The following is a 27,454-nucleotide window of genomic DNA, read 5'->3' as shown; positions in this document are numbered from 1 at the left end:
GTCCTTCACTGTTTGGGCTGAGTTATGGCAATTTCGCTAGAAGCGTACATAACGGGATTGATTGGTCTGGTATTCTGCTGTTTGCTGTTCCTGCAGTCTTGTATTTGATTTTCTTCTGGTCATCTCGGATGTTTTGTTTTTTTTAAGACCCATCACTCTGACAAGTTCCAACATATACCTCCCCCATGTGTATGGTGAACCTTGGGCCTGTGGTTGACCCTGACTGGCAGAACACTTACTGTATTCCAGACTTCCAAACTGAAAAGCAGTAATTTCCTTAATCAGTCTCAAAAAATTCCTTTTATGTAGCGTGTGGTGGCAAATACTTAAATCCACGATTCACCACTATCTGCATCTTCACCCCCCCCCCACATAAACAGCTGTTAGCATTTAATGATCCGTTGTCCAATAATGGAGGGAATTTTACTGAAACCAACAATGCCGCCCTTTACTAGTCCTGGGGAACGGTCTTGTACTGGGAGAACAAATCGGTTATCATCTAAATGTGTGTGTTGTAATGCAGTTACTTAAGATTTAGATGGTCTTGAGAGCTGAATACTGTGCCTTTTTTATTTTTTTTTTTTTTTTGTGACTAGATTGGTTACTCCTTTAACATTCCATGTTATAAAACCCATCTCAAAGCTATGTAAATTTTTTAGTTCAAGCCCCTATTAAGACACCAGTCTTTATATGTTCAGTTTGAGTATTTTTCTCCTGAAGCAAGAATTGTTTATGCACGCCTGTGGTATTAACCAGAGCATTTTTCTATATCTTTATAAATTCTTAGGTTTTTACCAAGCTTGCAGTCAACGGAAACCATTGAGAAGCTCGGCCACATCACCCGAGACTGACTATGTCCCCCAAATTTAATAATTACTGCAACCAAACTTTTATAATTGTTTTACAAGACTAAACCGCTGGATCCCACTTTTAAACATACAGAAATCTAGTACTGAACTGAAAATCTTTTCATGAAGCTCCGCAGACAAAAATATATTTTGCATTGCTGTCCATTAAGTCAAATGTACAGATTCCTTGGGCGTCCACGTGGCTCCCACCTTTTTGCTCCTTCATTTTTATTGTGAGTGCTTAGTCATACCTTGTGTTTATCATATATGCAACTTGTACAACCATGTCCTGATTTTAAGCCACCACATTCAAGTTCTAAACAACCCAGTGAAAGATGAAGTTGGGCCCAGCTGCTTGTGATGGGCCTCTAGCAGATCATAGGAAAGAGACTGCTGTCACTTCAGTAGTTGATTGCGTTATATGCCTGCAAGTTAACAGGCACTGTATAGTTAAACATATACTATGGCATATGTTGTTAAACCATTTCAGCAGAGATATTTAAACATTTTAAGTGTTTTAATTGATGACCAGAATCTAATTAGTCCATCCATAGTTTTCCCCGCCTGCTGTGTTGCTGGTGATGTTGTTAGTCTGTCAAGTGGAAGCTTTAACCTCAACAAACACTGTGCAGGTCAGTTGTAAGAAGGCAGCTTATCCATTCAGAAAGAATTCAGAAGTGGCTAACTGACCACGCTGTCTAGAGTGGCTTGCTATCATGCTGCTGCAATCTTCCTTGCCACTCATTCAGCTTCACTCCCTTGCAGTACATATTGGCTGTTAGTGGCAAACTTTCAGGTCCGTTATTCCTCCTTATGAGACTTGCAGTCATTTTGAATGCGGCTTTTTCTTCCAGTTGGTGTTTGATAATCTTTGTTATAATGAACTCTTTGTGGTCTCATGTTAGCACCTCCTGACTTGTAGAGTAGATCCTTGTTTTTCTAGTATGGTTTTAACAAACCACAGTGTCTTCATTTGTCAGGTTATGGCTTTCATGGAGTCCTTTTTTTTTTTTTTTTTTTTTTTTTTTTTTTTTTTCTTCTGCCTTCAGAGGGATTTCCACAAAACATCCCTTGATCATATTGTTCTGTAACTACAGCTCTTTATTTAATCTTAATTTATTGACAAGTTTTTGGAATCTTTCTGCATCCCTGTGCCATCCTATGGTCTACCCAGTGCCCCACAGCCATTGCTGGGTCAACCAGTGAGCTTCCTCCATTACAAGCTGGGGTCAGTGTCGAACCAGAGTGTCCTAGGGAGCTTGCCTTCACCTTTTATTTGGTGGGATTATTACTTTGCCTTATCCTGCTATCCCCTCCTCCTGCAGTGCCATTGCTTTGTCTGAGGAAGTGGTCAACCAGTGGAGACGTGCCATATCACCCCATCTCCATAGCAGTTTGGACAAGTCCAGCACCTCTTTCCAGACCATGCCTTTTCTCCAGCTTCCACAGGGTGTTGCTGACGGAATGCTCACATAAATGCTGTTGGGACACTATGCCCATCCCTCCCTGCCAGTACTTCAAATACAGAGCTGCTTTTTGAACCCAGATTACTTGTTCTATATGGCTTTATCCCTGTATTCCACAATGCTGGCTGTCCTTTATATTTGACACTGATTATACCATCTTGATTGAGTATTGTAAAATCATAGTGAGGCATGTCTTCTACAGTCCTAGTGTGTGCTCCCACGAACATGCACACAAGTTGTTTTGCATTTGAATATTTATACTTCTGCATAACTTCAATTCTGAATTGCCATAGGATTTATCTTGGGACCCTCTTCCTTTCATGATGTGCTTCCTTTAAGAGGCTTTACAAAGGGGTGTGCTTTACCATATCTCTGCTGTGCTGTTGATACAAAGCTTTCCTACGTTCCTTAATGAGAAATAACAAATATGCATACTAATTGATGAAGCTCTTGAATCTCTTCACTCATGGCTTGCTTCACATAATTTGATGGTAAACACTGCCAGAACTTGGGACCATGACTGACTTCACATTATCTTAGATTTTTTTCTCTTCTGGTCCCTTGCTTTAATTATATCTTTTATGAAGGTAATAAGCTTTATGTTATCAAAAAGGTTTGTAGCCTCGTGTAATCTTGGGTTCTCAGTTGTCACTTTAGGCTGTCGTGTCTGCTGCTGTTAAAAATTTCCTGTTTACACACAAGTAATGCTTCCAGAATTAAACATTTGTCTTAAACTGACCTTTTATTGTTTCCATGCCCTGGTCTCCTCTTGGTTTTGATTGTGGTAATGCTGTCTATATAGGAATGCCCAACTTCAAGATTTGGCTGCACCTGGTTCAGAGCGTTGGTACTACTTGAGACCCTCTTTCTCAAGAGCTTGTGATACCACGTCACCCTTACAGAATCTTGCACTCTGCCTATCCCAGGGGCTGCTGGTAGTTTAATAGATTTGCCGTTTAGACCTCTTGTCTGGGAATGTACTGCCTTCAGTGACTTGGCACATCATCTTGGCTAGTTTCCACACATCCTTAAAACTTTTTTTTTTTACTCAAGCATGCATTTGACAGTGTGCGATGGGATTAGTTTTATATTTTATTTTCAGCTGTTTTTTACCAAGTTTATTACCTGTTCCTGTGTGATTGTGTGTGTGTTTTTTTTTTTTTTTTTTTTTAATATATTGCACTGGCTTGGATTGTTTATGCGCATCATATGAACTGTAAAATTTATAATGTCCTCTTGACAGATGAACTAGCTAGGGACTTTCTGAACTTGCCCAGAGCAGAAAACTTGACACTTAACTTTCTGACAGGGCACCTTGCCCCCATTCTCATCTTGCATTCTGTTATATGCCTTTGTTTTACTTTGGATTATACTCTTGGATTGCTTGAGCTGCTTTATGTGATTTAGTAGAAGTCTTAAATCCACTGAGAACTCTGATGTAGCAGCTCTTCTGCTGTGTATCTCACTTGCATCTGGATTCTTTTCCCTTGGCCTTAAACCTGTTCTGCCTTTTGTAGTCTAAAGCTGAAGAAACCTGAAAACCTTTGAGTGCAGACACACTGTGAGCTTTGCAAGCCAAGAAATATGATACTCTAATGTAGGAGAAGACAGGACTTGAACTGCGCACAATTCTGCACTTCGACCGTGTAACATGTCTGCACACCAGTCTGTGTTGGTTCATAAGTGAATACTAGGCAATTGGTCTGCCCACTATTGCACATGTAGCTGGTGACCAATAGTGAGAAACCCTGTACCTTGTGTCTGAGGTAAACACCTTTACCATTATTACCAAACCGACCACTCCTTTTTTTATTAAGGATTCTCAAACGTAATGGTGTAGATTCATCATTTGAATCATTGCTGCAGTAACCTTGACTCTATGTATTGTACCCTGCTAAGGATGTAACGGATGGTCAGCTTGAGTCGAGCTGACTAAAAATTCAGCTTTAAACTTTACGCCCTCCAGAGCTTTCTTGCATACTTTGGAGGATAGACTGCATAGGCTGATGCTGTTCTTCTGCTGGTCAGAGAAGTTCCTTTGGGGGATTACTTTTCGTTTCATTTTAAAGCCAAGGCAGAAGTCGTCTTTTTTTTTCGTCACTTGACTTTTAAATGGGAGCATCACTTTTATGATAAAAAATTAACCTAAAAAGTTGTGCTTAATTAGTTTTACTGTACTTTTGGGCTGGAGTACATTTTTTTACTGCGTTTTAAGGTACATGTTTTTCAGCTTGCCTGTTTTACCATCTACTGCTGCCAGGCTTCCCTGGGACTCAACATCTTTTTGGGATTAACCATATAATGATCTACCAGTTCTGTGAATATTCCTTCTTCCAGCTAAACTAAAGGTTACCGAACAGTCTTTGCCACCATAACAGGATTCTAAAAAGTGACTCTGCAGATGGGTGACTGCTGTGGATATTACTGGTTCCTCAGACAATTTGTTTTTTTTTTCTCTGGCTCCCTTCGGTGTAGTCACTACAGCCACCATGGCCTTGGGAGTAAGATATGTCCTCTGCAGCTTTTGGGGTGCCCTTCATGGGTAAGGGAGAGCAGATGCTGGAAAAAATGGAACACCACTCATCCTAATTAGAATGCTGTGCCTGTCCCTAAGGAGATGATTTTTTTTCTGGCAAAAGTGGGTCTGTCTTCAGAAATTCATGTCAAAAGAACCAATGTCATTTTATTCTCCTGACTGTCACTTTGGACAGGATTGATTTACTGGGCTTAGCTACAAGGATTTAGCTCAGCCTCTTGACCCTTCCAATTTATTTTTTTCTGGTAAAATAATGCTTTTTCTGAAGAAGTTGGTTTTTGAATCACGAAATTGGTGTGAAGGGACAGATTTTGTTTAGTCTCTTCAGAGTTCTGATTTAGGTACTGAAGAGTTTAGATTCGACCAGTCCTTTTTGAAGGATTCCCTTGGTCTGAAACTGTTTCAGAAGGAGCATAATGATATTTAGCAGTCACTAACAAGTATTATGAGTTGCTTCTATAGTGCCACCAGCGGGAAAGACCTCTTCTTCTTTCGGCTGCTCCCATTAGAGGTTGCCAAAACAGATCAACTGTTTCCATTTCTTCCTGTCCTCTGCATCTTGCTCTGTCACACCGACCGCCTGCATGTCCTCTCTCCCCACATCCATAAACCTTATCTTAGAGTCCTTCCTCTTTTCCTGTTACCTGACAGCTTCATCCTTAGCATCTTTTTCCCAATATACTCTGCATCCCTCCGCAGCACATGTCCAAACCAACGTAATCTTGCCTCTCTCTGGCTTTGTCTCCAAACCTTCTAACCTGGGCTGACCCTCTAATATACTTATTCCTAATCCTGTCCATCCTCGTCACACCCAGTGCAAATCTTAAAATTCCAATGACCAATCCGCAATTACTTCGTCACAAACATTAAAGAATGTCCTAATAGTAAGTTTATTTTCTTTGTTGTAGAACAGGTTTTACATGACTATTGGGGTGGTTATTGGGAGGCAGTGTTGGAATATAGAGTTGCTTTGGCAAATTAGATTGGACACTGGTAGAATCCCGGGGTTAAATTACAACCAACATAAGTATATCCAGTGTTCTCAAATTGAGGGTTGCAAAGCTATAAAAGCTCCCTTGCTTCAAAATATTTTTAAAACTTTTTTAGAGCACTATTAGTTATTTTTCTGCTTTGTTTCTGATTACTAATGTGTGTGTGTTTAGATTTTATTTTTTCTTGTTGAAAATTAGTATGTTTTAATATAGCATTTTATGGATTGGATTACTTGACATAATGTTATGTAATTGTGACAAAGTAATTGCTGATTGGTCATTGGAATTTTAAATGCTGATGAACTGAATTTGAAACTTTGTTCTGAAGAAGTCTGAGATTACTCAGATGAAAGCACTTAAACTTATTTTAATAAATATGGGTCTTTCTCATTGGTGGTACAGTTTTTTAAATGTTTTTATTAGGAAGTTACTTCAACTGGAATTTCGAGACCCTATCCCAGATCCCCCTGTTCTTTCAGCACTGGAGGATTTTTTTGCCACAACCTTTGGCTTGTATGAACCCCAAAAAGGTAAACTGAGGATCATTACACAGTTTAATTACCACCTTCCTTTTAAACCTCAAGCCATTGCTTGAACATTATCTTGCATGTAGTGTTCCCACAAAAAAATCCATTTTTATATAATTTACTCCTTCCCTTTTCTAAAGATCCCATTTCCAGTTTTTAACTCTCTAGAAATTTCAATACTTCATATACAGTTGGATTAGTTTGATTTCCATTTTCGAGTAATTGTGTGTGTTTTTTTTTTTTTTTTGCAAGCAATAGAATAAAACGTTTAAGGCCTATGTCTAGGCAGTTCAGATCCTATGTCCCTAGCATAAAAAGAATAATTTCCTTAGTTACAGCCATTTGGTTTCCCAGTATTTCTGACACAGCATTCTGTAGGACATTTTTTTAAATCTGCCAGTTCATTACAGACTCAAAAAAAACATGCTCCTGTTAAGTTGTCTTCCCCATCATACCTCCAACCATTTGCTGTCTGCCTGAGGAAAAAATTCTTTAAAATCTGTGAAGGATGTAGAAATATCTAAGCAATTGCTTCCAGGGAAAAAAAATCTTAAACCTTCAAGATATTGTCTACTTGGGAGAGCCGTACATGTGCCCTCCCATTGTTCCCTTTGTAAATCGCTTTTCCATGCAAAGCGTCTCTGATTATAGTTATCTTGCAAATATTCTGTATGCTGAAATTATTCCCTTGTTCAAAGCAGCTTTGCAGTTTGTTTTAGATTCAACTAATAGACTTACCAGAGCAGGTGTTTCACTTTGGACTCATCTATTCATTTGTATTCTCCAATATTCTATTAATCTGTGCAACAAACTACGGTCCTGTGGTTGGTCCTTTTAGCCACAAAACGAAAACGTTAAGCAGCTTTTGCCACCACAGCAGGTTAACAGAGGCTGCTGTAGCCATTTGTTGTACCTCAGACCATTTATCTTTTACCCAGGATCGTTCTGGTGTAGCACCTACACCCACTATGGACCAAGATTTAGCCACATCATCTGTGGCTGTTGGGTCCCCTCAGTGAGCAAGTCAGAACCGCTCTTGTTGGTCCTGGTATAGTGAAGAGGGAAGGCTTCTTGTTGCCAGAATGCTGTGCTCATACTTGGGGAAGTTGCTGTTGCCATTTGTAATGCAGTTGGCCCCATTTTTCCTGTTGTAAAAAAAAAATAAATAAAAATTTGTCGACTTCATCAAATTTCCCTAGAAAAGAGTACTTTACTGGGCCTGGCTTAGGACTTAATTCTGGTTATTGATTCTTTTTGTGAAGTAGTAGTTCTTTATAAAAGAAAGAAGGATGCCTGTTTTTCTGAAGAGCTTCAAGATTCTGAACCTGAAGTGGTTATTACCTTTTGTTATACTCGCCATCACAACACAATTCAGGAAAGGGTCAAGGCTTGTTCTACCAGGGTCTTGGCTTTGTGGCCTTTTGGAAAAGTTTGGGTTCTAGAAAGACTATAGAAGCAGCAAATTGGTCCTGTGCACATACAAGAGCATAACTAGATTTAATTTTCTACATCTAGGACAATTCTCTGTGGTCTCCTGAACTCTCATTCTTACTTTCTGTCTAAGCTGTGGTAATCTAACCATATAGCTAAGGCTACTACAGCAGTGGCCAATATGATGAGTGTAGTGCAACTCTGTAAGTAAACTTGCTGGAAGTACCTGTTATATCCTCTTTGTTTTTAAGTTTTTGTTTCCAGGATTAGGACTTTTTGTTTTCCTAGTATTGTCCTTGTCAGGACTTTTATCTCTCTCTCTCTCCCCCCAATCTGTCTTTTCCTTTTGTCATGAAAGCACTGAAAGACGTGGAGCCCACACCTGACTAAAATCAGCTCAGCTTGTGGTGAATAATGGTTTGAGGGCATGGAAGGTACCCAGAAAGTTTTGAAAGCTGTTCGGCTGCTGTGTCCTTAGCAAGTGCTAACCCATGTAAAGCTTAATGCTACTGTAGCAGTGATCATTTTGAACTTTACTGCTGTGTTAAGTTTACTTGCACAACTGTTCTCATCTCTTCCACTTTGTGAATGTATTCTGAGACCAACAGACCAGTTACTCCTTGCTTTTGCCTTCACAGTGCTGTCTTAGAAAGTAACTTTTATTTCATATCATACCAGATAGTCATGATGCCTGCTGCTAGAGAATTAAAAAAAAAAAAAAAAAAAAATTTTTCAAAATCCTTTTTTTTTTTAAATGTGGCTTCATTGCCAGCCTTGTGGTACTTTAATGCAGCCATCACTTCTGCTTCCCTCTCCTTGTTGCTTGGTTGTGTAGCTGTCAAGTTTAGTACTTAATCTTTAAGAGCATGAGTAGATTACCCAAGATCTTCCGTTGTTCCTCACTGTTCTTACTGACTTTTACATGACAGTACCTACTGCTCTTTAGTGGGCATTTTATTTGCAATTCATCCCTGATTTTACTGCCGGGAGTAGTTAACATCACTGAGCTGTGGAATGTCTCACCTTTTGTAACCTACGCACACGCACCTTAAGTTTCGAAGCATTTTTCGGAATAAATTGGGTTTTAAGTAGCATAAGCTGAAGAAATGTAAATATATTTGAACTGTAAATGTCACCAAAGTTACATTTGCTATTAGTAAAAAGTTTGAGTGGTAAGTTGGTGCATTTGCGGACTTTAGATCTAAATTAATATTTTGATGCACACCTCAGTTTATAGTTGTCTCCCAACTTGGAACTGTCGGCGCACTTTTGTTGAGCTTTGACATGACGTCAAAGTTCTTTGTGCGTTCAAAATTTTCAGAGGTATGAATAATTTTCATTATTTGTATAATTAACATTACACAAACGACACAGACCTGGAATTTTATTTGTCTAAAGTTTCGCAAACAGATTTTGGTATTTTGTATACTACAACCAACCTATATATAGCGCCAGGGCACTTTTGTTGAGCCAAACTCGAGTTTTCAAATGTCTTCCAAGAAATTTGGAACACATCTTCTGGGCATGCTGTGAGTTGGCGGACCTTTAAGGATCAACTGCGAGATGCACTGTCAGAGATGCTAGTTGAGCAGGTCGCTCTGATGAGGGTTCATAGGGAGATTATTTTTCTGAGCTATGATACAGAATCAGAATTACCTAGGCATGGTAAGGCCTTGCTGTGTCTAATGGTGGCTGCCAAAAAAAGCGATTGCTAGAAAATGGAATTCAGAATCTAAACCAACTATACTGGAAGTGGTGAGTACAGTAATGGAGATGAAACAAGTGGAATTGAGATCTTTAGAAAGGGATAGGAGCAAACTACATATGAAAAACGGGGAGTTGTGAGAACTATGCATACAAGGGAGGAATGAGGTTTAAAAGGCGGCAAGAGTTAAATGAGGTATGTAATGATTGAGTAGATTGTAAGTGATGTTTAATGTTTGCAACTGGGAGTGTCAGTTTGGTTTGTGATGTAAAATTCTTGCAACTAGGATGGTCTGGTTTGTTTTCATTTATATAAATGTATGATTGCCTATGTAGTAAATGATGGTTTAATAAAGATGTGCCTTGTTGAGAGGAAAAAAAAGCAAGAATTGAATAAAATCTGTTGAGAGCTTGCAGTGCAAATATCAAGTTTTTACTTGATGCTGTGCAATAATTTGTCAGTTTTTTATTTAGTGTACATTTGGAAATGTTGCATAGTTTCATAATTACTAGCAGACAAGTAGCAATATATTCAATCTAGTGTACTACTGATCGACAGCAGTAAAGTGTTTTCCCATAAGGATGTTTTATACCATGCCTCTTGCATGTAGCCCGAACAGAAAAGTATAAATAAAAATTAATGCAAAAATGAAAATATGAATAACCAGTGACCATGAGCGATTTAAATGAAAATATGAATAACCAGTGACCATGAGTGATTTAAGTGACAGTTTATTTCAGGAGAGTGTAGATTAACGGTCTTAATTTCATTTTGCTTACAACCTTGCCCTTTCTTACTTGTCTTATTAATTGGCATGTCATTGGTTAAATTTTGTGTGTTGCTGAATTATAATGCAAGTAAATTTCATTTTTCAATTTCAAGTTGTGGCTGGTGTATTTATTGGTATAAGGGAATGCATACAGAACTGGTGAATTAATGCAGAATTGGTGAAGTATTTACTGTTCAGACTTTAAGCCTTGCCTACCAACAGTTGTTATGGTTGGCTTGTTTTTAAAAGTAGGCAGTACTTTTTCTCGTGCTGTGATTGGTCTAGCTAGTGGCAATATGTTACAGTAAACACAGGTAGTGTATGACACTAGAAAGGTATAAACCTGTATTTGCACACAATTATTTTGGCAAAGTTTTCATTTATATTCGGTGAGGTAGCATGATGGATGAAATCTTGGGAGATCGGTGATTACCTCTGCTTTGTATCTGTTCATTGTAAAGTGCATTTGGGTATGGCAGGTGTTCTCAGTCTTAACAGTAAGCATTTGCTGTATGCTCTTCAGGTCATTCATTTGCTCATACTAGTCGGGTAGTGGTACAGATAGTGTGGTTGTACCTCTTACCATCGCATATTAACAGGTGCTGTGTTTGTCTGTCTCGCTTAGCTATGTTTTTACAGCATCAGAAGAAGGGAAATAGAAATGGTGTATTGTCGCACAAATATTTCCATAAAAATTAATTGGTGCAGTATTTTTTTAACTAACCGGTTATCTAAACAAACTAATATCCTTTTAAAATTACTGCAGAAATGAACTGTTTTTAATTTATAATGTAACCCTCTAGCATGAAGATTATTGTGAGATTCTTGTGATTGCATTCTTTTTTTTTTTTCCCCTAGAGCACAAAGAAGCTTAAATGAAGTACATTTTGGTAACCGGTGGTGTGATCTCGGGGATTGGAAAAGGGATTATTGCTAGCAGTGTCGGTACCATTTTAAAATCATGTGGTTTGCATGTCACATCCATTAAAATTGACCCCTATATTAACATAGATGCTGGAACCTTCTCTCCATATGAACATGGTAAGTTGTTTTGTATTTGCTGTCTTGCAATTTGGTGGAATTTTATTTTAAAAAAAATCGCTTTACTGTTAACACATGACTTTCCAAACTGTGTGGGTTCTTAGATCAGTTGACCATTTTAGAGGTGTGGTGTGTGTTTTTTGATGTAGTAGAAGTAGTCTCTGCTTTGTGTATTCTCTAGTATCTATCTTAACTCTACCAGAAAATACCAAGAGCTGCTGTCCTATTGCAGACTTTTTTAGATTCATCTATAGAAAATCTCAAATAGCTTTAAAATTGAATGGCGAGTACCTGCATTTGAGTCTGTGCATGTTATTAAAAGGAATTCTCTAATTCCATAAACTCTGCAGTCTGAAAGCATAAGTAAAATCAAATGCAAGGATCATGTCTGTAAAATGTTATATTGCTCAGCAGTGAGGTAAACGTGCAGTACCGTATAGCATCATATAACTAGTAATGGTGTATGATAGCCACAGTATTTCTGTTGCAGCTTTATCATATAACCTTTTGTATTTGTAGGGTTTAACATCTTTTGCCCTGGAATTACTAGTCTTATTGGTTCAGATAATGTTCATTTTGCTGGAGCTGCTTTTTTTTTTTTTTTTTTTTGTTTGAACTATCCTAGGGAAAAAAACACTTTGGTATTCTGGAAATGCTGTGCTTTGTATGTAAATTCCTGAGTTGTAATTCAGGACCCTTAAGTTTAATGAGTAAAAGAATGCTGATTTTGTACTGCTCATAACACTCAACTCCTTTGTTGTTGCCCAATACCAGCACTTTCCCTCAACTTTGCTTTTTCTTCTTTTATGTACTGGTTTGTTTCTTGTTCTCCTTGTGCAAAATGGGTATTGGGAAGCTGAGTTGCCATAGTGAAGTTGTCACTTGTTTTCCTGGTTCTGTATTAATGTCTCCCAAGAACAGGTCTGCAGTGTAACTTTGTGATTGCATGTGCATGTTACTCTTCTGGGCATTGGCACAGCTGTTAAACCTACGTGTGCTGATTTCTGCCCATCTTGTTGTGTATCTGGGATGCGCAAATTGTGGAAGTCCCTCCATCCCAGCACTGAGTAGGCCATTTGATGTTCTGTCCCTTCTCTCTGAAAGCTGAGATGCAGCTTGAACCTGAGTTGTACAGTGGATATAAGTTTACACACCCCTGTTAAAATGCCAGATTTTTGTGATATAAAAAGAGACCACAATAAATCATTTCAAAACTTTTTCCACCTGTAATGTGACCTATAACCTGTATATTTCAATTGAAAAACAAATCTGTTTGGGGAAAAAAATAAACGTACAATATGCTGGTTGCGTAAATGTGCACACCCTTAAACAAACACTTTGAAATGCCTTTTGATTTAATTATCAGCATTCAGTCTTCTTGGGTACACACCTGCCATCAATTAAAGAGACTGTGATTAAGCCCAAATAAAGTTCAGCTGTCCTAGTAGGGTTTTCCTGACATTTACTCAGTTGCCTGCTACAGCAAAAGCCGTGGTTTGCAGAGAGCTTACAAAGCGTCAGAGGGATCTTATTGTTGAAAGACATCTGTCAGGAGAAGAGTACAAAAACATTTCAACAGCATTGGATATACCATGGAACATAGTGAAGATAGTCATCAAAAAGTGGAGAAAATATGGGGCAACAGTGATGTTGCAAAGAACTGGACGTCCCTCCAAAATTGGTGACAAGACAAAAACTGACCAGGGAGGCTGCCAAGAGACCTACAGCAACAGGGAAGGAGCTGCAGGAATTTCTGGCAAGTACTGGTTGTGTACTACATGTGATAACAATCTCCCGTATTCTCCCTATGTCTGGACTACGGGTTAGGGTTGCAATACGGAAGCTTTTCTTATACACAAAAATATATCCAGAACCGGCTAAAATTTGCAAAACAATACATAGTCTCCCAAAAGCATGTGGGAAATGTGTTATGGTCTGATCAGACCAAGGTTGAACTTTGACCACAATTCCAAAGGGTAGGAATGGCACAAAAACAGTTGCATCACCAAAAGAACACCATCCCCACACTGAAGCATGGTGGTGGCAGTGTCATGCTTTGGGGTTGCTTTTCTTCAGCTGGAACTGGGGCTTTGGTCAAGGTGGAGGGAATTGTGAACCGTTCCAAATACCAGTCATTTTTTTGGCCCAAAACCCTCAGGCGTCTGCTAGAAAGCTGAAGATTAAGAGGAATTTAACCTTTCAACACGTCAATGACCCCAAGCATACATCCAAATCAACAAAAGAATGGCTTCACCAGAATAAAATTAAAGCTTTGGCATGGCACAGCCAGACCCTAAATCCAATACAAAATCTGAAGAGGGTTGTGCACAACAGATGCTCTTGCAGTCTGACAGATTTGTAGCACTTTTGCAAGGAAGAGTGAGCAAATATTGCCAAGTTAAGATGTGCCATGCTGATAGACTCCTACCCAAGAAGACTGAATGCTGTAATTAAATCAAAAGGTGCTTCAAAGTATTAGTTTAAGGGTGTGCACACGCTCAAGGTATTTAAGGGTGTGCACACTTACGCAACCAGCGTATTGTACATTTTGTATTTTTTTATACCCCCCCCCCCCCCCCCGAGAGGTTTGTTTTGTTTTTCAATTGTACAGATTATAGGTCACATTAAAGGTGGAAAATTTAAATGATTTATTTTGCTCTCATTTTTTTTTTATCACAAAAACCTGGCATTTTAACAGGGGTGAGTAAACTTTTTATATCCACTGTAGATGTGATGCACAACTGTCTCCTTTCTCTTTGTGTGCAGAGTTGCTCAGTAGCGCTTAACCTTGACAGAATTTTGGTGTTTGTTGTTGAGCAAACCTGTGAATTGTCATTTAAATATATATATTCATGTGAGGCATTTCATTAAGAAAAAAATGATTAATTGAATGCTATGCTGAATATGGTTGACTGTTTTCAAATCCACTCTATTTAATTTTATAGGTGAAGTCTTTGTTTTGGATGATGGTGGAGAGGTTGATCTAGATTTGGGGAACTATGAGAGATTCTTGGACATTCGACTGACCAAAGACAATAATCTCACAACTGGCAAAATATACCAGTATGTCATTAATAAGGAGAGGAAGGGAGACTACCTCGGGAAGACAGTTCAAGGTAGTTTGGCATATGGAAATACTTTCATTTGTAAACTGACATTTGTAGAGGTTCTTGCTATAGTAAAATTGCTTCTGAGTGATATTTAACTTGACAAGCTTACTTCATTTCATCACAGTTCTCCATAGAGATAAGTTTCCTTCTAGAGACAGGATACCTTTTATAAGCATTGTAAAGTGTTTACATTAATATCGGCTATCTTCTTAAACTCGGAAGTTTTGCACGGCTGTGAAAATACTTATTTTGCTAGGATTGATAAAATTGTTCATGTAGCGGAGTTGTGTTCAGAGTTTCTTAAAATTGATGATGTGGTGCTAAACGTTTCCATAGCTGTACTCCATGTTTTTTGTATCTTATATCAGATATCCACTTTTTTCTGCAATTTGAGGGTCATGCTACTCAACGCTAGAAGTCTAAATCTCAAGATGCACTCGCTTGAAGCACTCCTCAAAATGGAGAACATCGACATTTATGTTTTAATGGAGACCTCATTCCACACCTTTCGGCCCCAAAACATGGACCGAAGCTCCAGAGGCGGTGGTGTCTCCATATTTGTAAAGAATATGCACACCTTTAGACTGAGATACTTCAGATATGACTAACATTGGGTAAGACTGTGGTCCAGGTCATAGCCTGCTATAGGTCCCCAACCATGTCCCTTAACTCTCAATCCACGTTCCTAAGCACCCGGGAATCTATCAAGGTCCAACCCAACACTCTCATACTAGGAGACTTTAACTGCCCTTCCATCAACTGGGAAAACTGCTCAAGCAGCAATACACTAGCCCAACTCGTCCTGGAATTCATAAATTCCAGTGCCCTGGGCGAGCTCATTCTGAACCCCACTAGAGGAAGCAACATCCTTGACCTGGTTATTACAAACCTGAGTGAAAGTTGCTCTACACACCAATAGTCAGTCCCTCCCAGGTCAGATCTGACTATAAACTTATAAACTAATCATCATGGAAGTCCACATCTCGCCCCCCCCCCCCCCGGAAAGGTAACCACCTTGAAAAACTTCTCCAAAGCTGACTTTGGACTCCTAAAAACAGAGGCCGTTAACTTCACGGCACCCATGCCAATGGAAAATAGCTGCATGACTGCTGAATCGTACACCAATGCACTGTATGAACATGTACATAAATGCATGGAACTAGCCATACCCAACAGAACCAAGACGCAAAACAATCAGAAAGCCTTCTAAAGTTATATCAAGAACCTCCATGACAATACCCAGATTTGCTCCGAGTTACTGCACAATGGTACCTCCTATACTGAGCCAACAGATAATGCCAACATACTGGTTGACAGATTCAGTGCCAGCTTTATCCCCCCACAAAGGCCCAATCATAGTACCGGAGGAACGCCAGGCACCCAGCATTACTGCAGCACAGGTTAAAGCTGCCTTGTCCATGGCCAAGAATACTGCTTCCATGGGACCTGATAATATCCCTGGCTGTGTTCTACAAAGAGAACTTGCACGACATCTGTGCCCTATAAGTCACAGCCTCACCTCTGGCTTTGTTCCTACCGAATGGCGTACTACTACAGTCCTCCCTCTCTGTAAAGGGGGAGCAACTACAGACCCCTGGGAATTAAATCCCTATTAGCCTGACAAGTTTGATATGTAAAGCTATGGAGCGCATCATCATGGACCTGATTAACAAAGATATAGGAAACCTCCAAACTCTGGACCCCATGCAGTTTGGGTTTGTGAAAGGGAGATCATGCCTGCTCAAACCTGGTTGACTACTTTGAGTCGGTCACCAGGGCTCTGGATGAAGGTAAGGCAGTGGCTACTGCCTACTTCAATCCGGCCAAGGCCTTTGATACCATTCCTCACTCAGGAATTATTAATAAACTCACCAAACGAGGCATCAACCCTTATATCACTAGGCGGGTTGCAAATTGGCTCATAGGTAGAACACACATTGTGAAAGTAGCTAACTCAGTCAGACTGCCAACCAGTCACGAGTGGAGTCCCACAGGGATCGGTCCTGGGTCCTCTCTTGTTCGGCATCTACTTCTCAAATGTCTAGACCAACAAAGGGACTATGGCTGACCAAGTTTCAGATGATTGCAAGCTGGGAGCCATCAACTCCAAGTGGTGCAGACATCCTATAGAAAGTCCTCACCGAGACCAGTGACTGATTTTGAAACCATGGCCTTAAGCTTAATGCCAAAAAATGTAATCATTCCCTTTATTTATAACTCCGTTCCCACTAATTACCACATTGATGGGAGCCCACTGAGCACTGAAGGCGTTATAAGATATCTTGGACTCAGGTTGACAGCAACCTCTCCTTCGACCACCACATTGCCATTATGGTCAGAAAATCCTGTGTGTCTCATTACCAAGGGTTTTTTATCCAGGAAGACAGAGGTAGTCTCTCTGTGTGTCTCTTCTCTCTCTCCTCTCCTCTCCTCACTAGACACCTGGAGAGGCCACAGAAGTACCTCACGAAGAGGATCCTAGGCATTAAACATATGTCCTACACAGACAGACTCTGAAGACTCCAGCTATTCTCCATCTCATATCGCCTACTTAAAGGTGATCTCTGCTTGACTTAGAGCCATGTCTGACCCAGCTTTTAGAAATCCTACATGTAAAGAAATCTCAGTCCCTACGCACCACACACTGCAGAGACCTCAACCTCATTACCACAATCAACAGAACATGCTGGAGGGACAAGTTCCTCACCCAGAGACTGCCTGTGCTCTGGAATAGACTTCCCATACATATCAAGCAGAGTACTTCGCTGTCCCTCTTCAAGAGAAATCTTGATGAGTGGATGGGTAATAGAAAGTTCATCCCGGGGATCACTCCAGTGGCTGTACTTGATAGGCACTGGGAACTAACATCAGGCGGCATGATGCCAGGGCACTTCTATGGGCTAGACGTGTAAAGGTTCCAGGGCTGTTAGCTTAGTACACACCTATGAACCTATGTAGGTAAATAGCATACTTTAGGGTTTGGTGGAAAAACACCATGTTATATAGTCCTATCTCGCCTACATTCTTCAATTGTGGGTTCGTAGCCAAATGTCGGCTCCGACTCGGCCTATCTACTAGCTCGAAAGTCTTTGGCTGGGCTAAGATGGTATCCCACAATACATTGCTGCACATCCCCAGATCTTGTTTGCCACTTGTAGAGCTCGGACGTGGTCTCTACTTGGCTGTGGCTGGGTATTGAAAAAGTCTTTTTTTTTTTTTTTTTTTTTTTTTTGTGGAAAATGTTTTACTAATTCTTGGCTAAAATAACTCTGTTATTCTATAGTGATGTTGCTGCATTGTTTTTGTAGTGTACGAGTGTGTGTGTGGTATCCCTTACACCCTCGGGCAAGGCCCGTTTAAGTTAGAGGACCTAGTCCTCCTCGTGTGCTTGCTTGGTTAGTTTTTCTTAATTTAAGTTGAGAACCGTTTTAATTAGAGGTTCTCCCCTGTGCCTGTGTGTTTCGTGTTTCTACTTCTGTGTTAGCGGTTTCCCGCCCTTTTGGTAGCAGCTGCTACTATTTGTTAGAATGTCTAAGGAACAAAAAGAGCATAAGCCCTCAGGCTTTAAAAAGTGTACTAAGTGTGCCTATAAAATGTCTATCAGACGGGCACGCTGTCTCTGTTTACTGTCTTGGAGCCATCCACCTTCAGGAGTCGTGCAGTTTCTGCCACTCCTTTAGTCCTTGGGTACTCCAAGAGAGGAAAAACAAATTGATCCTAAAGGGACTGCTAAAACCGTCCTTTGAGGAGGATTTAGTTTCGGCTCCCAGTCTAAGTCTAAATCCTCCAAATCCAAGAAGATGTCGTCGGCTCCATCTATTGTTTCGGAGCCACCTTCTAAACTTTCTATTGTGGAATCTGCTTCCTCGGCTCCACAGACTTCGGGGCCGCCGGAAGTAACTCTTATCGATTGACTCTGCAGCCGCTCCGATAATTTTGGAACCAATTTGGAGCCGGTCGCCAAGTTTAAGGCAAGCTTCTCCAGATAGGTCTGCTACTCCATCCATTTCCTCCAAATCCTCCAGGCTTTCCAATTTGAATGTAGATAGGGTGGTGCAGAGGCTCCTACAGTCGCCGGTGTTGGCCAAACTTTTCTCTGCTCCGGAGCCAGCTCTGTTGGTTGTACCTGCTATTCCTCCTCAGAGCGCATCCTTGTCGTCAGAGCCGGTAAGTTCTGCTCCGGACATTCCTGCTCCGGATGTTCCTGTGCCGCCGCTGATTCCCCAATGGGGTTTATCGGTGCCAGCATCGGCTCTGACCCTGTCGGCTCCGTCCACAGGGTTCGAGACTGTCTCCTCCATTGGGCCCGAGGGGGATGTCTTGGAGTCCCGGTAGATGCTATGGTGGTGGCTGCTACCACACAGAAGGAAGTTGCTGAGTCTTCCTCTTCGGTCCATCCCCCTAACAAGGAGTCTAGGACGATGGATCGGTATGGGAAGAGTACACTGTCTTCAGCGACCTTTACCTTGCGGTCGCTGAATTATTTGTCTCATTTCATGCGGCTCCAGAGGGATCTCCTTAAGGAGTTAGGAGATACTCGACGGGTAACGTACCTGAGGCGGTGACTCAAACGGTCAATGCTCAGCTCTCTATCCTCCACTCCATTGTTAACTCATCCATACGACTGATTTTGTAAGTGGCCGAGGGAGCTAGTAGGGCGGCTAGTTCAGAGGTGGCCCTCAGGAGGCAAGCCTGGCTACGCCTGTGTCATTTTGCAGAGGCCTTTAAGTCTTCCTTTACTGATGCTCACTTCGGTGGTTCCTCCTTGTTCGGGACCAAAGTCAAAGACACGCTCACCAGGTGCGAGCAAGAGGGAAAGACCTTATCTGCTGTAGGAGTCCGTTTTTCCCTCCCGTCGAGGCCTTATCCCAAGGCTCAGCGAGGGGGAAAGATGTGGTTCAAAAAATCGCAAAGGTCCTTTCCTACTGCACAGGGTGAGACCACTCCCGAGTTAGGGGAAGGGGGGTCATATTCAGGGAGACGTCGCCCCAGAGGCAGAGGGGGCCCCCGCAATTCGGGGGGACCGTGATTCCTTCCACAGTTCCCCATACTCTCATTCCTGAGGGTGTGCCCGGCTGTGCTTCTCCGGAGGCAGTCGGGGGTCGAATCTCCCAGTTTCTGGAAGCCTGGGTCAACATCACCCAGGACAGATGGGTATTAGGGATTATCGCCGGAGGTTACACCATTCCATTTCACTCCACACCTCCTCCCATCAAAAAGATACCAGACGTTCCACCCAGTCAAAGGGGTCAGGTGAGGTCTCCCAGTTTCTGGAAGCCTGGGTCAACATCACCCAGGACAGATGGGTATTAGGGATTATCGCCGGAGGTTACACCATTCCATTTCACTCCACACCTCCTCCCATCAAAAAGATACCAGACGTTCCACCCAGTCAAAGGGGTCAGGTGAGGTTTCTCAGCTGCTAGAAAAAGGAGTCGTCCAACCAGGTTCCCCCAGACCAGATCGGATTAGGGACTTGCTCGAGATTCTTTTTGGTGCCGAAAAGAACGGGGGACCTGAGACACATTTTGGATCTCAGCCGACTCCATCATTATGCACACAAGTCCAAATTCCGGATGGTCACGCTACAGTCAATTCTCCCGTTATTGGGAAAGGAAGTATGGATGTGCTCCATCGACCTGAAGGATGCTTATTACCACATCAAAATGGACAGAGCATCCAGATGTCCTCTACACTTCCGGCTGGGAGCCAGGCACTTCCAGTTTCGAGTCCTGCCCTTTGGTCTCACCACAGCCCCCAGGGTGTTCAAGTGCATGGCAGTGGTGCCGGCTCACTTGAGACGTCAAGGATTCCAGGTGTTTCCTTACCTGGACGACTGGCTCCTATCCGCCCCCACCAAGCATCTACTTCTTCAAAACAGAAATACTGTTATCGATCTTTGTCACCAGTTAGGCATCGCAATAAACTGGAAAAATTCTGCCTTGCTACCCTCACAGCGTGTCTTATTTATAGGAGCAGAGTTGGACACTATTCGGTTGAGAGCGTTCCTACCTATGGAAAGGATCACAGGGTTACAACGACAGGTTCTGATGATGATGCCTCTGGCACGCGTGAGGGCAAGACTAGTGCTTCAGTTACTGGGGACAATGGCATCCACTGTCATGATGGTCCCATTAGCGAGGTTGCATATGAGGATCCTACACTGGCTCCTATTCGCCCAATGGTCCTTTCAAAGACTACCACTATCCCACCCAATCTTAATCACAGGCAAATGCAAGCAGGACCTCAGTTGGTGGCCGTAGGGAAACACTTTGTTTCACCCAACCCGGTGGCCACAGTGACCACGGACGCCTCCCAGATGGGGGGGGCATTATCGTGGCAGGCGCACGAAATAGACTTGCACATAAATGTCCTGGAGATGAGGGCAGTGTTCCTAGCGTTGGAGGCGCTTCAAGATTTCCTCCCCTTAGGGACTATTGTGATACCACACTACTGACATATTGTCAGAGTGTATCTCAACAAACAAGGAGGAACCAGATTCATGGCCTCCCTGCATAGTGGGTACAGAGTGTGAACTTGGGCGACAAACTTCCCAGCGGACCTTGGTGGCAACGCACATCCCGGGGAAAACCAATGTGATCACAGACAGACTAAGCAGGGCGATCCTCATGCCCTATGAGAGTGGTCCCTGAACCGCCAGGTGGCGGACAGCATATTCGGCAAATGGGGTCAACCTTGCTGCAACCATTTTGCCAGCCCTCTCAATGTGAAATGTAGCGAATACTTCTCGCTGATCCCCCCCCCCCCCAACTGGGGGGAATCTCCAAGGGATGCTCTAGCGCACAATTGGCCCACGGGTCTGCTGTATGCTTTCCCTCCGTTCCCCCTTATTTCGAGTGTGATCCAGAAAGTGCTATCCTTGGGAAGCAGATGGATTCTGATCGTGCCCACACTGGCCTCGACAAGTGTGGTTCCCCTTCCTTCAACCTTGCATCGTGGATGCTCCTTGGACTCTGGACCCTCGTCCGGATTTACTGACACATGTCTGGATAGCGCCACTCTTCTCTGGAGACACTCTGGTTGACCGCCTGGCTACTCCACTTCCATCCGTAGTAGTCGGGTGTCACGATTTTTCTCCTGATGTAGTCTATATTCTTTCGTCCTCTCATAAGCCGTCCACTAGGAAGATCTTCTCTAGCAAGTGGAAAAGGTTTTCAATATGGACCCAGTCAAAAGGTATTGACCCCTTCATGGCTCCCATTGACTCTGTTTTGGAATTTTTGTCTCCTTTATTCTACCAAGGGTCCGCCTCAGCCACCATCAAAGTTCAGCTAGCGGCTATTTCCAATTATGCGGCTTATGAACCTAGCTTAATGGCTCACAGGCTGTGTAGAGCTTTCATGAAAGGTACTTTTCTCCTTCGTCCCCCCTGTATCTCAACCTGTTATGCCCTGAGACCTCACTTTTGTTCTGCAGGCCCTCACACTCCCACCTTTTGAGCCCGCGGCTTCCTGCGATTTAAAATTCCTTACATGGAAATCTGCCTTTCTGATGGCTATTACATCGGCCAGAAGAGTATCAGAACTCCAGGCCCCATCAGTCAAGCCCCCATATTTGATATTCCATAAAGATAGTCTCTCTCAGACCGAACCCGTCCTTTCTTCCCAAGGTGGCTTTCTTATCTAATATTAATCAGTCCATTGAGCTGCCGGTTTTCTTCCCCAACTTCTCTAATAAGGCAGAGTACCAGTTTCACCTGTTGGATGTTCATAGGCAACTACACTTATCTACACAGGACTACAGAATGGCGGAAGTCAGACCAGCTCTTTGTTTCGTTCTCGGAAAATCGCTTGGGGTTTGTGGTCTCCAAAGTCACCATTGCTAGGTGGATAGCTGGTTGCATCTCCTTTATTTACCAGGCAGGGGGAAAGAGCCTGCCTTTTCCAGTCAGAGCACACTCTACCAGAGCAGTTTCTACTTCCACGGCCTTTCAGGCTAGGTTATCCATGGATGATGTATGTGCGGGGCTCCAACATGGGCTTCTCCTCATACGTTTGTTTCCCATTACAAATTGGATGCGGTATCCAGGGGCAGGTCATCTTTTGGCTCCACAGTACTCGGGAGTATTTTCCATTGAGCCACCCAGGATGTAGGTGCTAGGGATGCTGTCCCACAAGTGAAGAATGTAGGAGAGATAGGACTACATAACATCAATTAGTTATGTACTCACCATAACGCTAGATGTATGTAGTCCATCTCGCCTCACATTCTTCATTGCCCACCGTCCCCCTTGCCTGGAGGATTTGGAGGATCCCCTGGTATACCTCATGTCACTAGTCCCTTTGTCCAATTTGTTGGACCTCGTTGTCATGAGTATGTGTGTGTTTGGGCGATAGATATGATTTTTCTGTTGGCAGCAAACTAGATCTGGGGATGTGGAGCAGTGTATTGTGGGATACCATCTTAGCCCAGCCAATCAAAGACTTTCAAGCTAGTAGATGGGCCGAGTCGGGAGCCGACATTCGGCTCCGAACTCACAAGTGAAGAATATGAGGCGGGATGGACTACATACATCTAGCGTTTATGGTGAGTACATAACCAATTGTTTTCATTAGCTGCCTTCATGAATTTGACCTTAACTAGGCTGGTGACAACAGTATTTTAAGATGTACATTGCCTGTGTCGCAGGACCCTGAGAATCTCTGGGTAAGTCGGATGTTCTTTGTGTTTCACTGTTTCAGTCATCACACTTGGGTTAATCTGCTTGCAAGTAGCCCTCATTCGGCCCGAATACCAGAGACTTAATGTTTCTGCATCGGTTGCTGTCGCTCCAGGACTGGCATCAGGTCATCGAGGGTATAAAAACAGGGAGCCAACCCTATTACGTCAGTCTTTCTTGCCGAGGAGCCCAAAGCAGAAGCAGTTCACATGAATGCCGGTCAGATGCTACCTAAGGTTTCGTTTCCGAATTGAATCATCCTGAAGTCTTCAAAAGCTAAGTACCCTGTTGGGGATCCTTTTTTATTCTTGCTCTAACCAATGTCAGAAAAAGTTAACAATCTTCTCGCCCGTGGACAGCAAATACCATACCGAGAGTTCCATTCTTATTGCATTACTTGTTTAGCCCCAGCACTGTCAGTTTTGTGCTTTGTTCAACGCCTGAACTATTCGTCGTCGGGCCCTTATTGTCACTAAATACTTTCGCTCTTTATCTCCGTATTCCGAAATGGCTTCGTTAAGCCAGTTGTTACCAGTTGTTTTGTGCTTTTGGTCCGGACACGAGGAGTCCTAATATTTACGATGGAAAGCAGTGGTATGTTAAACGAACTCTTGCGAGTCATCCAGGCATACTCGCAAACTGAGACGTCACCAGCAGGAACCTTCAACGAGATTCCTTGTGCGCAGAGTAGCCCGAAGGACTGTAGGGCTAACAGAGTGACGTCGGAAGCCGGCGACCAACAGATACGAGGTGGAGGGGCCAAGGAAGTGAATGCGAGTCGGAGAAACGCTAATATGGGAAACTATAATAATTTGAATTCCAGCAGGGACAAGGTTAGAGGTGACCACACTATTGTGGAAAGTTACAGAGATTTGGATTTTAATCAATGGCTTAACAAATCCTTTACGCGTAGTGGAAAAGAAAAAGAAAAGCTGAACACAAGGGAACAAACTAATGCAGTTACGTACAAAGACAAATGTAAGAATTTTAAGAAGTTATTGCTTAAATTTAAATCCTTGACTGTGGAAAATTGGTACTTCGGGAAGTGCATTAAAGAAAAGATCGTACCAAAAGGACTTAGAATAAACAAGTTCCCCAATAGTAGTTACAATGACAAAACATTTTTCAAAAATGTGTGTGACATTCTCAATGACTGTGGACTTTCTATTTTAAAAGCAATGATGCAGTATAATATTGAAGTCATGGAGCATTTGAAAAGTGACATAGACAAGATTTATGTTTAATAGTGATTTATTGCATTCTTTAGATGAGTATAAAAATGTTTATTATAGAGTTTTGCATGACGCTGATATAGCTACAAATACCAATATTAGTCGCAAATTAAAGAAATTAGATAGGGATATTACTGTGTATGAGAGGTAATGCATATAATTTTGAAAAGTTTACTACCAATCGGAAGTTTACTAATCATTTTAAATCCTATTTTCAAAGTAGGAATAATCGCTTCCATACAAGAGGGGCCTTTAAGGAAGGACATTGGGAGCATGGTGAGGTAGATGGCCGCAACCAATCTTTCTATGACCAATATTCAAATTTTGAAGGGAATGGTAATGTGGTTGAAACAAATGTCCCTTTAGAAATAGAAGAGGTGAGGAGGTCGGAGAGGTTGAGAAACCGGAATCAACAGGCATCTTATGCACAGGCCACCTCTGGGAACAATGTAGGTTTGGGGAGGGGATACGGAGAGCAGAATTTTCAATAACCCCTGACTGTGAATTATTGCAAATTCAAACTACTATTTACAACACAGAGGCTGACGACAATGCTAGTGGCATTTTAAACACATATAATAATTTTAATATTTTTAACTACACAGATATTAATATTAATAAAAGTTTTTTTGAATTATTTATTAAAGGTTTCACTTTTGTGCCAGTGGATAAGCCAAATATTGAGAATTTTATTTTGGACAAACTATTTACACGTAAATTAAATTTTAAACATTTATATAATGATGAAGCTGGACAATATAAGGCAAATCCACTGACTAGGCGTAGTACATACAATCCACCCATACAAAGTGAAATTTTAAACTTTGAAAGATGTATAACTAACAGAATTAGGGATGGATATAAGACTAGGGACAAAGTGAAACACAACTTGACCAAAGATGAAAAGAATTTATTGCATGAACTGAGTAACAATGACAAAATACGTGTCATGAAGCCCGACAAGGGTGGGGGTATAGTCCTTATGGACAAGTGGGATTACATTAAGAAAATGAAATATTTTAGACAAGGATGAGCAATATTGTTTGGTTACCAAAAATAAGATCAATATATTATACAGGAAGATAGATTTAATTTTAGAGGACAACTTGTTTTGTGGTATGATTGATCTAGATTTATATAAGTTTCTAACAGTACCCAAACCAGTGGTACCTGCTATATTTGGTATACCGAAAACACATAAATCCCTGGTGGACCCCCCATGAGACCCATAGTGGCATCACAAGGGTCAAAAACCCAAGCAATGGCCATATATGTGGATACTATGATTAAGGAATTTTATGTTAAGTATGATCATATACTTAAGGACTCGTGGGATTTTTTGACTAAAATAAGTGATAGTACTTACAGTGAAGAAATGTACTTTATAACTATTGATGTAAAAGAGTTATTTTCAGTCATCCCACAAACTATTGGAATGGAGTGGTTCGAAAAAGTTTTAATTGAAATGAATTTTCTTACAGCTCTTCAATATAGGACTGTCTTAGAATGTATGGAGTTAGTGTTAAAATATAATTTTGTGTATTTTGAAGGTGATTATTATCACCAAAAAGAAGGGGTGGCAATGGGTTCCGCCTGTGCCCCAGTATATGCTAACATAATTATGTTATACTGGGAGAGACAATGTTTTTAATTCTATATACAATCAGTATATTAAGTATTTCAGGTTCCTGGACGACATTTTTGTTTTATGGAACGGAACCAAAGATTGTATTATTGAATTTTTACAATACATTAATCATACCACCTCATTTTCAAGTTTTGTATATCGGATTGAAATGGATGAAACACACTTCCTTGATATTAAGTTGAGTAAGGATAAACACAAAAAATGTTATAAATCTAATATTTTTAGGAAGGAACATTATTCAAATGCATATCTCCATTTTGATAGTGACCATCCATATCAATTAAAGAAAAATGTCGTAAAAGGACAAATGATTAGGATGGCCAGGATGATATCAGAAGAGGTGGATTTTTTGAAAGAACTTGAACACGTTGAAACAATGTTTATCGAAAGAGGGTATCCTAAGGAGCTCATTACACCAATAAAAGAATATGTAACACTGGGTAGACGAACTAGATATAAACCACTATTAACCAAGGTTGATAATTTAGTGGCCAATAATGGTTCAAATGACAATAACATTAATAATAATAACCATAGAAATGAGGTGAATGAAGAAAATACGCAAAATACAACAAAAACTAATTTCACACCATATCTTACTATTACATACTATAAAGACGTTGGGTGGTTGAGGAAAAGCATTCATGAGATATGGAATATGTTTAGAAATATGGCTGTTAAAACAGACGTATTTAAGAGTGATTTGAAATTTAGCTTCAGGAGAAACAAGAACATTAAAAATATCCTGGAGAGAAAGAAAATTGAAAGAAGTGGGACCAATAAAAAGCACGGAACTTTTAAATGTGGTAGATGTGCGCAATGTCCATATATTGCAGAAACAAAAGAATTGAGAATACCTAATTTATCTTTAACTTTAAGGGCTAAGAAGTATAGTAGCTGTTGTTCAAAAGGGGTAATTTACTTGGTAATGTGTAAAGCTTGCCAAAAATATTATATTGGCAAAACCGAGAGACATCTTAGAAATAGAATATATGAGCACATAAGAGATATAAATAGGCATAGTGAGAACAATGCTTTATATAGGCATGCAATAGAATGCAAAAAAGCAGATTTCAAATTTTGGGTGCTTGAAGTGGTTGAATATATGGAACGGGGGGGGGTGATTGGGAAACCAAAGTTGAATATAGGGAGATGATCTGGCAATTAAGATTGGATGCCTGTGGTAATTGGGGTCTGAATGACCACATATCAATCACCCCTGCATTGAAAATATTAGCAATGGACCCAAAAACTAAAATGTTATGAATGACTGCCTATGTGGATAAATGCCTATATCAGGATGTCTATTATTGGGAAGTTCATATATTTTAATTATTTCATAGCCCCAATATTTATATACATCAAATATACAAACATTCATATTTATATATATTTCTTTATACTTATAAGTATATATAAATGCATTTCTTCAATAGTATGATACATAATGGTACATTATAATATTATAT

General features: G+C 41.1%; 1 protein-coding gene across 1 annotated transcript in view; it reads left to right on the top strand.

Annotated features, from left to right (window-relative positions):
• The window catches only part of CTPS1 (CTP synthase 1), a gene marked incomplete in the record, with an annotated part of 606,469 nt that overhangs the window by 36,112 nt on the left and 542,903 nt on the right, over positions 1 to 27,454 (top strand). The window contains 2 exon segments of the mRNA XM_044060229.1: positions 11,133 to 11,315; positions 14,261 to 14,431. Of these exon segments, the coding sequence (XP_043916164.1) occupies positions 11,150 to 11,315; positions 14,261 to 14,431 (337 nt within the window).

Source organism: Protopterus annectens, chromosome 1.part2 (assembly GCF_019279795.1).
Source record: "Protopterus annectens isolate FY-2018-M chromosome 1.part2, PAN1.0, whole genome shotgun sequence".
Lineage (NCBI taxonomy): Eukaryota > Metazoa > Chordata > Ceratodontiformes > Protopteridae > Protopterus > Protopterus annectens.
This window is presented reverse-complemented; position numbering and strand designations above follow the sequence as displayed.